Source organism: Mandrillus leucophaeus, unplaced genomic scaffold (genome assembly GCF_000951045.1).
Source record: "Mandrillus leucophaeus isolate KB7577 unplaced genomic scaffold, Mleu.le_1.0 Scaffold986, whole genome shotgun sequence".
Taxonomy (NCBI): domain Eukaryota; kingdom Metazoa; phylum Chordata; class Mammalia; order Primates; family Cercopithecidae; genus Mandrillus; species Mandrillus leucophaeus.
Genome location: NW_012110763.1, coordinates 369,159 through 379,680, shown reverse-complemented (window position 1 = coordinate 379,680; position 10,522 = coordinate 369,159). Strand labels below are relative to the sequence as shown.

At 50.9% G+C, this 10,522-nt stretch overlaps 1 protein-coding gene across 2 annotated transcripts; it reads right to left on the bottom strand.

Annotated features, from left to right (window-relative positions):
• Nucleotides 1–641: 641 nt before the first annotated feature.
• TMEM109 (transmembrane protein 109) lies at nt 642–10,522 on the bottom strand. 2 transcript variants are annotated; one of them, XM_011971092.1, is made up of 4 exons: nt 10,129–10,522; nt 4,150–4,394; nt 3,095–3,197; nt 642–2,311 (listed from the first exon to the last, which is right to left on the bottom strand). In XM_011971092.1, exons 2-4 carry the CDS (start codon nt 4,384–4,386, stop codon nt 1,920–1,922), a joined length of 732 nt encoding a protein of 243 aa, XP_011826482.1. In that variant the 5' UTR covers nt 4,387–4,394; nt 10,129–10,522; the 3' UTR covers nt 642–1,919. The 2 variants fall into 2 exon arrangements, with proteins under 2 accessions (XP_011826482.1, XP_011826484.1); XM_011971094.1 differs by lacking the exon at nt 10,129–10,522 and having other exon boundaries at nt 4,150–4,397.

Below are 10,522 nucleotides of genomic sequence, written 5' to 3'. Positions count from 1 at the left end.
CTGCCCTGACACAGCCCTAGGCCACCGCCGTGGAGGAAGGGCTCTAGGTGCGGGCAGCTCTAGTCTCTTGACCAGCTCCACCTGGGGAGCACCCTGCAGAGCCTAGGAAGGGTGAGGGTTGCTCAGCACTCCCGAGGGAAAGCCGGCCTCAAGGGTCCTGATCCAGCGTTGCCTACCAGGCAGTTTGGGGAGAGGCCCAGAACAGGAGCCCTGGCTGCACACTCTCACGCCCTGGGCAGCTTACAAAGAAAAACATGTCTGAGGCCCTCCGCAAAATTGGTCCAGCCTGTGGGCCAACTGGAAACCTTGGCACAGGAAAGTCCTCAGGTGGGTGGTGAAGGGGAGGGCAGGCAAGTCTTCTCCAGGCTGCCCACCCACCTCAGCACACCGCAGGGAAGGGGTGCCCCCTCCGCCCAGCACGCGCACACATTTCCAGCAGTGCTGGTCGTTCCTACGTTTGGAATGGAGGCACACCTTCCTCATTCCTTGTGCCCCTGGAGGGAAGGGTACCTGGTACCAGCCTGCCTTTTCAGCTCTCCCCTCTGCCGGCTTCACACTGTCCCCACAGGGAGAAGTCGGGAGGCGGAGCTGCACTACAGAAATGGGTTTAGCAGTAGAGGAGACATCGAAGCAATCCAGACTTGGAGTAAATACATTTTATTCAGAACAAGATAATAAAATAGCGTGCATTTTATTTAAAACCAACCAAGCGCTGATAAAAAATATATATATATCACTGCAGCTGTGATTCCACATCAAACCTGAACAGTAAGAATTGGGCATATTTTCTTCACATCATGTGCCAGGCCTGGCAGAGAAGGATACCCACCTCCACCAGAGCCTCAAAGGAAAAGTGGCCCCTAACCACCAAGATGGGGCACCCTGGTGGAGAGGGGCAGCTGGCAGCTCACCCTGCTCTTCACAGACCACGCGAAGGGAAAGGAGCTGCCTGTGTTCCTCCCGGGCTGCCGGGGTGGACGCTGGTCAGCAACTCCTTCTTGGTTTCAGGGAGTGGAGCGATGGGGACAGAAGTGCATGCAGTTGTGCAAACAAGGAGGCGGGTCCTCCTTCCTCCTTCAGGGTCTCTGAAACCCCCATAGGGCATATAATGCCCAGCAAGGTCCCACTTGCAAGCACATGCCTACAAAGCAGCAGCCATCTTTTGTTCTGGCTGATGGGGAATCAAGATTCTGAGAGTGACTGCTCTTCTCTTGACACAAAACAGCCACAGAGCACTTTCCTACATACAGTATGGCAGCGGGCAAGCAGAGGGCCCTGCTGGCTCGGATTAAGGCACTTGAAACAGACACAAGGTACATCCTCCTCCCCTCCAGCCCCCACAGGCCTCAGGGGACCCTGTTTCCCCACCCTTTATCCTTGGGTCCCATTACCCCTGCCCCTCTCCACTGCTGGGCAATGAAGAGGACAGCAGCGTGCCTTACAGGACCATGGTTTGGTGGGAGTACAGGCTAGGAGGATGAGGAAAACAAGAAGGGAGCTGGAGATTTGGCCAAGGAGCAACTTCAGAAGGACAGAAGAGCAAGAGCATTAGGAGGAAGCCAAGGCAGCAGCAGAGGGAAGCCAGTTAAGTCATGAGAGACCAATGGCAGTGATGTTTGCTGGTGCAGATGCAGAAGCCAGGGGGAGGCCCCTCCAACCTTCCCTGGTGAGGCAGGCTGGGAGCAGAGAAAGGGTTAAGAGAGCAACTCCAGACAGAGAACCTCAGAAGACAGGGCCGCAAGGACTGGCAGGGGGAATGGCCTTTCTCTGTTTCTCTTGGCTGGTGGGGCTGGGGCAGGGATCAAGGTTCTGAGGCTGAGACAGGGCAAGAAAAGGGCAGGGGGCTGGTAGGAGGGCTGTGTTGCCCCGAAGCAGCTCAGCTCTTTGGTATGACACTGGAGGTGCGTGGGGCCTTCTGCTCACTCCTCCTCCACACTGCGGGCCCCCTTGGCCGCTCGCCTCTGGCGCCAGCGCAGCTCCTCCACCTGGCGCTCCAGCCCTCGCACCTTGGCCTCAAGTTGGGCCCCAGAGGCTCGGGAGCCAGTGAGCCGGCTCAGCAGGGCGTAGAGGATCAGCAAGGCCAGGAGTAGCAAGGCCCGGGTGGAAGGGTCGGGCACCGACCTCACCAGGGCCACAAAGCCGGCCAGGAAGATGACAAGCTTCAGGCCCCACAGGATCCGCCCCAGCAAGGCCAAGACCAAGCCGAGGAGCAGGGACAGCAGCCAGTACGCGACCAGGGCCCCTGCTCCCCACAGCAGGAAGGTCTGGACTTGGCCAGGGCTGAGCTTCAGGCCCTGGGCGAGGTAATCACCTGGAAGCCAAAAGAGTCAGAGTCAGCCAACCTGGAGAAGTGGTGAGGGGAGAGCGGGGCAAGAGCTAAAAGGGTGAGAGGCGCTAGCCACATTGCAAAGGAATAAGGTGTTCTAGTAGACTCAGAGTGATATGGGTTGGAATCTCAGCTCTGTTTCTTGCTGGCTGTGAGGACTGGAGTAGATTACTTGCTTCTGTTGAGCTGCAGTTTCATTTACTAAATGGGAACAATTCTACTGCCTCCCTGTACTGTGGCTGGCAATTAAATGAGATACTACAGCTCAGCACGATGCCTGATAGGAAGTGAACAACTGGCACGTGGGGGTGGAAGTTATTTTTTAGGGGGTCCAGGTGGGACAGGGTTTTGCTCTGCTGCCCAGGCTGGAGTGCAGTGGCGTGATTCCGGCTCACTGCAACCTCCACCTCTTCGGTTCAAGCGATCCTCCCACCTCAGCTCCCAAGTAGCTGGGACCACAGACACACGCCACCATGCTTGGCTAATCTTTTATAGAGACGAGGTCTCATTATATTGCCCAGGCTGGTCTCAAACTTCTGGCCTCAAGTGACCCTCCTGCCTTGACCTCCCAAAGTGCTGGGATTACAGGCGGGAGCCACCACACCCGGCCATGGTAGTTCTCGGCTTGCTCTTTGGCCGTGTCTCTGCAGGATCCTGGGAAGGGTTAAGCAACTTGGGGAAAAGGCTAGACCCTGACAAAGATGAACTCCCCCAAGTAGGAAAGTACAGGCAAAGCTCTGGCTGACTACCCAGTGCTCCAACACTCACCAGCCAGCCCCAAGGCATTTAGCAGCTGTGCGGAGATCCCAGACAGAGCAAAGAAGGCCACAGAAATGGCTGATGAGATGGCCCACAACACTTGGGACGAAGACTGTGGAAAAAGCATGGAGCGAGATGAGTTCATAATTAACAACGGTCCTCGCCTTCAAACCTGATCACCACTGTCCAGGCAAGGACTGCAGGAATGTCTCAGACCTGTTTCTCACCCAGTGGTGACAGGCCTGGGTCAGAGGGGTAGGCGCCTTGGGGCTGGCTAAGGGGTCCCTTCCACACCCACCTTCTAGTGTACAGGGATGGCCAACAGGCCGTCTCTCCTTCCTGAACCGGAAACCAGGGCATCTGGGACATCATTTAACTGCTTTGCTGGGATACTCCGGAGGGAGTAGTAGGTGTACTTGTGTGTGAATGACGGAGACAATTAAATACTTTTAGTAGTCACCCTGTAAAAGTGGAGCCCTGCTAGCCTTCCAGGGAGTCATGAAGGTGTGTGGAGAACATCTGTAAAGGGATAGGATGTTTCAGTGAAAAAGGAGTCTATCAGCTATACTATATTATGGATTTAAAAAATGATTGTCTCAGCCCTTCAGTCCAGCCTATCAAAATTATGTGATACCACGCTTGGGATGCCACTAGGTAAAAAAGATAACCCTGCCTTAGGCTCCCAATAAGCCCAACCCACTTCTACAGGTGAAGGAATGGATTCAGGGCTTGATATTTTCCCATTTCGAGATTCTAGGTCAGATTTAGACCAAAGTGAGACTCTACGGTCACCCAGTAACATGGGTTTATAAAGATGGCTCATTTTCCAGCCTTTCTGGCAAGGAAAGGGCAGGAGCCAGGAAAAGATAGGGGTGGAGCTAAAAGGCCCTAGGACAGGAATCAAATAACGAGGAATTCAAAGACAAGTGCTGTGTGGCTTCTTTTTGTGGAATTTGGGGCTCTCTGCACCAGAGAAGATGTGGAACTAAGATGAGTTGGCCATTACCAACCTCTCTTTTACTTTTCTTTAATGTGTGTAGTCACACAGGGACTACCTTCCTTACCTCTGACACCAGGTGCATGGTCTCTGGCCCAATCCAGGCATCCAGTGTCCCCCGTACAGATCGACCTATCTGGGTCAAGAGATCAACTGGGGCCTCTCTCTTCTGCTGGCCCGGTGGTGCAGAGTCTTGATGGGACTGGGCCAATGCTGAGTGGAGGAGGATGAGGGCCACTAGGACCATCAGGATGGCTTTGAACAGATGCTTTCCCCATCGTGAACTGATGCTGGAGGCTGCCATGACTGGGTCTGCCAGGAGAGAAGCACAGCATGAGCTGAGTGCCATGGTAGACACACTCACCCTCCCAGCTCTCATTATCCCAACATCCTTCTCCGCCCCTACCTCCAGCAAGCACCAAGCTAACCCTGGAAAGAAAGTGCTGTTAGCTGGGAGAGGAAGGACTGGGACTTCCAACTGGAGCTGGGTACAACCATCTGACTCACAGGTTCCTCTTTCACATTCTTTACCACTTGCATGTTAATTAACCAGCAAATATTATTCAACACTTTAGAGTGGGTGAGAAGATCTCTCTCAGGTTTGTGCCAGTTCTAAAAATCTGAAGGCCTGTCCCTGTATCGTAGGTGCTATAGGCATAAAAGAATTATAAGACTCTATAAAGGCTCTGTCCCAAGGAGCTTATAATCTACTTAAGATAAAGCTGGTATAAAAAACAACTTAAAAATAGCACACAAGTAGGATTACTGCCATATAATGGTATAAAGAAAAGTGCTCAGTTATGTGCTCAAACAAGAATAACTGCACATATGTCATCTTCTCTGCAGGACCATCATGTGAGGTGGCTTTTATCCTCCTCATCCCTACAAGTACAGGTGAAAGAAACTGCAACTCAGAAGTTAAGCATTTTCCCATGGTCACTGGGCTACACAGAAAGGCCAGGATTTGAACCCAAGCTTCTGCTTCCACCCATCTTCATTAGGAGTCAAGTTATATCATGGGTCTCAACCATGGCTGCTCCCTGGAATCACCTGGAAGCTTCACAAGTACTGATGTCTGTGTCCCAAGCCCAGAGGCTCTGATATCATTGTCTGGGTGTGGCCTAGCCTTAGACCTGCAAGAGCTCCCTAGGCAGTTCCCCTGTATGAAGTTGAGAACCACTGATACAGAGTGATCTCACCTCCCCACCCCCAATGGAGGTGCTGTAGTTTGAAGAGCAAAACTCATGTTGAGATTTAACTGTCCTTGCACCACCTGCAGAGCCTGGGAGCTCCCGGCCCAGCCAAGGATGTTGGATCTCATGATCCTCAGTACTTTTTTGACACCCCATTCCCCTCAGTAAAATAGTTTGACCCCTTCCCCGCCAAAAAAAAAAAAAAAAGAAATTTAGGGGTGAGGGATAGCATTAGGAGATAAACCTAATGTAAATGACGAGTTAATGGGTGCAGCACACCAACATGGCACATGTATACATATGTAACAAACCTGCACGTTGTGCACATGTACCCTAGAACTTAAAGTATAATTAAAAAAAAAATTATATTAGACTCTCCATAGTTTGGAAAAAAAATTCCATTTTGTAAAATAAGTAGATTGTACTAGATTCACTTTTCATGTCTAAACATTTTCTGTGATTTTATGAATTTGATTAAATATCAATTGAATTTCCTTTCCAAATAAATGAATTCCAACATGGAAAAAAAAAAAAAAAAAGAAATTTAACTGTCATGATGATGGTATTAAAAGGGAGGACCTTTAAGAGGTGATTAGGTTATGAGGGTTTAGCCCTCATGAATGGATTAATGCCGTTTTCTTGGGAGTGGATTAGTTATCCCAGGAATGGAGCTCCTGATAAAAAGGATTACTTTGGTCTGATTTCCTCTCTGTCTCATGTGCTGGGTTCTGCCTTCTGCCATAGGATGACCCTTGCCAGATGCCAGCGCCATGCCCTTAGACTTCCCAGCCTCTGGAACTGTGACCCTAATGAATTTCTGCTCATTATAAACTACGCCATCAGTGGTATTCTGTTATAGCAAGCAGAAAAGGGACGAGGACAGTGGGCAAGGGTATAACAAACAACCTTTAAAGAAAGATACTATTAATCAAAAGCTAACCTTCAGCTAGGTCTTGCCATGCACCACCTCGCTCATTTAACTGTCACAACAGCCCATCCGCTGGGTGTTGCTATTTTCCCCCATTTTACTGATGAATTAATTGAGGCAGGTTAAGTAGTAAGTGGGGAAACCAGCATTTGAATCCAGGTACTTCTGACATTGGACCCCTCACACACAACAACTCTGCTGTATTGTCTCCAACTAATTCTCAGAAGTGATTTCGAAAGTCATACAGGCTAGGCACGGTAGCTCAATCCTGTAATCCCAACACTTTGGGAGGCCGAAGTAGGAGGATTGCTTGAGCCCAGGAGTTTGGGAGCAGCCTGGGAAACATAGGGAGACCCTGTCTCTACAAAAATATAAATAAAATTCATTAGTCAGGTGTGGTGGTGCATGCCTGTATTCCCAGCTATTTGGGAGGCTGAGGGGGGAGGATCACTTCAGCCCAAGAGGTCACGGCTGCAGTGAGCTGTGATCATGCCACTGTACCCTATCCTGGCCAAGACAGCAAGACTCTTAAAAAAAAAAAAAGTCACACCACAGATTATTCATGAGTTAAAATAAACATGGCATCTACCACTCATCTCAGTGAATTACTGGTGAAAATTACCTAACAATTTTGTGCTTTGTGCTCTGGTCTTGTAACACAATGCCACAGACAAGTTAAGATCCAACAAGTGCCAACTCATTGAAGCAGGTAAAGATCAGCCAAGAAAAAAGTATGCAAGTTCAACTTCTATTTGCCACTGTGCTTGAGAAATGTCAGACAGTGCCAGCAAATTCCCCGTTCTCCTCCAGGCTCAGAAATGAACCTGCAGCTCCAGGAGTTTTCATGATTCAGACCTGATGTTCAGAGGCTAAGCCATGCCCCTGAGGTAGGAGCAGTCAGGTTTTTGAAGTTTTTGCAGTTACGCAGGCACTCAGTGAGGTGAACATAAATCCAGAGCTTGAGGATGGACGAGAGAGAAGAGAAGGATGTCCCAGTCTTGCTTAGTGGGAAGGAGGAGTCTAGGAAAGGGTTCTAAAAAATACTACATTTAGGGTACTTTTTGGTCCAGAAACAGCTGCTCTAAACCCTTCCTGAAGCCTGGAGGGTCAAGCAGGGCTGAAAAACATGCAATTCAAGGCCCTCAAGCTGGGAAAGCCTTCTACTCTCTTTGGCACAAATCAAGAACCAGATGGTTCCTGCCTGCCAGTGGTCAGAGATGAGGAAAGCACAGGTCAGTTCCTGAGTTATCTAGGTCATAACCATGTTAGGGACTTAAAGAGCAGGGTTGCTATCTTGGGTCAGATCCTTTATCCAAGGACCTCCACCAGGAGGGATCAAATGTCGTTTCCTCAGCCCTAGGAGTTCAGGGTGCCATGAGCAGCTCCTCCCACAGCAGCCTGTCTTGTTCTGTGCCAGCCCCAACTTTCCAGTGGCCGTCTGCCCCAGTCAAAGGGAGCTAGGAGACCTTGAAATAAGCCCTCTACAGTGAGGCTGGCATTGTCATGCCAGCTGATGATCTGAAGTGCACCAGAAACCAAATCTAATAGGATTGTGTAGTGTACCCTTTGGAGATAATGAGTGCAGAGATTGGCTGGCTGGTCTGCTTTTTCAAATTGTTTTCTTTAACAGGACTCCTCATTTTTTTCCAGGTGAATCTCAGGCAGTATGGAATCACTGCTATTAGGCCTCCGCACTTTGGCCTAATCAAATAGTTTTACTAAAGGCGTGGAAACCGTCTCAGCCTCTGTGAGGAGGAAGCATGTCTTAAAACTTCTTCACATTCTGCAAGGCCTGGCGTCAGACAAATAGTAGGCACTCAACAGCAACTCATAATACAAAGTTTATACATATCTATATGTATACATATGTTGTAATAATTTTTGTGTGGTGCTTTATAATTCACAAAGTGCTTGTTTTTTCATCACTTCTTTTAACTCTAACAACAATCTTTTAAGATATTATTACCCTCTTCATTTTACTCAGAAAAGTATGGCTTAGAGAGGTTGAGTGACTTATCCAAGATCACACAGCAGAGCTGGGACTTGACTCCAGTACCCAGGATCTCCATCTTGCCTTTTTGCTTGTCCCACAGCCACATGCTGCCTTGATAGGACATAGCCCCTGCCCTTATGGAGCTGAAGTTCATCAACAAGCTCAAAGTGAAGGACATCCAGACTCCTCCGAGGGAACACATACAACGAGATCATCTGCCTTCTGGGCTTATAGGCCTTGGTTTTGTACCAAGAGGTATGAGAGGACAGCAAAAGGTGGGGGACAAAACCTGCCACTTCTGTTCGGCAGCTGCAATATGGCTCAGGTGGGTCTGGAGAGCCCAGCCGGGCTGGGGAAACAGCTTTACTTACTGTGTTAGTGAGGGGGCGCCACTGCTTACGTTTAGCTGTGGTTTGCTACAAGGGTAGGATGGGGCATTTCACGCCCCTCCTCCCAATCAAGGCTCCTTCCTCCTCTTCTCTTTCCTTTTGTTAGTTTCATTTCATGCTATGAATCACCAGGTGGCAGGACGGGCGGCAAAAAGTGCCCTCTACCGGCTCTGACTGTCCCGCTGCTGCTCATAGCTGCCCCTGAGGAGCGGCGGTTCTCAACTTTGGTTGCCCATCCGAACTGCCTGTGCAGCCTATTAAACGAGGATGTCTGCCCCACCCAGGGCTACTCACTCAGACTCTTCCAGAGAGGGACTCAGCCCTTTGTTTTGCAAAGCTCCCTAGGAATTTCTGATGCATAGCCAGCAGCTCAGGGAAAAGTCTAAGCAAAGCTTCAAAAGTGCAGCAGTGTACAAAGGACCTCAGACTTCCGTCCCAGGCTCAAGTGTGCCACAGACCAGAAGTCACTACCTTTACACCTGTTACTTAACCTGCCTGAGTTGCAGTCTCCTCAAACGTAAAAGTGAGTGAAGCCGGGTGAAGAGTTGCTGTAAGGAGTTAAGATATTTCTTCAGCAAGCGCTTTGTAAACTAAACATCTATAGAAATGTTGCAGCACACACATTACCACTGACTATATATCGTAGCATAATTTAGCATTTTATCAACCTGCCTTCCCCATTACACCAAGCGCCTCCCGGTTAGACTTGACATCTTGGAATCCCGAGCGCCTAGTAGGAAAGATGACTAATAAATACTTGTTAAATGAATATTAGCAACCCGCCAAGAAATCGTGAGGGTAGAACCAGAAAGCCATGGAGAGGTGAGGAGGGAGGTTATTTTAATAGCAGATCCAAATATACAGCAGCCACACGAGAAGCACAGCTGAGTCTAAAGGAAGGTCCTAAACAGGGCGAAGCTGCCACTGCAGAGAATGAAGTCAGTGCCCTCCCAGGTTGGGGGCAGCTCCCACTAAACCCCTGACAGCTGCTGCCCAGCAACTGTTTGGGGGCAGGGCGACGGCAAAGGGGCAGCTTCCCGGCCGCTCCGCGCTCTCCCCAGGGCCCAGCCTCCCGGAGACAGGGTGTCAGTGGCATGTGCTATTTCGAACGGCGCGTCCCCTGCCAAGCGCTGAGGGGTGGCGTCGCTGGCAAGGGACGTGGCGCGACCCATGAGTTGGGAGCCCCCCGAGGAGCTCGAGCCGAGGCTGCAGGAGGCTGGGCCGTGGGTCGGGACTCGGGGGTCGGGTTTGGCGCTAGCCTGGTCCCCACGCCCGGGAGCCGCTCCACCTCCGCCGGACCTCGGTACCTTGCTGCAACCCTCTTCTCCCCGGAAACATGCGCCTCCCGGGTTGCCTGGAAACGACGCCCCCGGTTGCATAGCAACGAGGATCCGGGTCCCCTGTTTGTTTCGCCCACTGGGCGCGCGGACCCCTCCCGACTCGGACTCTCCAGGCCTCGCCGCTTTGCCTGGTGCCGCCTGCAGCGGCTGCTGTCTCCCCTTCCCATGCCCTGCCCCGCATTCCGGCCTCGGCCCGCACTCACCTTTCTCAGGCCACTGCTATCCTTCACGTGCGACTTCGCTGAAACGCGCCACCAAAAACGCGCCTCAACTCCGGGCGTTGGTTTACCTTCTCCGCATGCGCAAGGCGGGATGAGCCCGGAAACTAGCCGGCCTTTCTCACAATCAAAACCCACGCCGGGAGCGCATGCGCCCCGCTTTATCCATTGCGTTTCTTTTTTCCCCACAAGCATTCCCACCGAGAGAAGAATGGGATCGGAAGTTCCAGCAGGGAACGGAAGTCTCTGGCTGGAAAGGGGAAATAAATGACTATATGTGGGCTGCAGAGTGGGTAAACTGGATCTTTGAAATCGGAGTGGAAGCTTTTCCTCCCCTTGCCACCGCTCGGCATTTTGGGTAATGTAGTTCTCGAGCTAC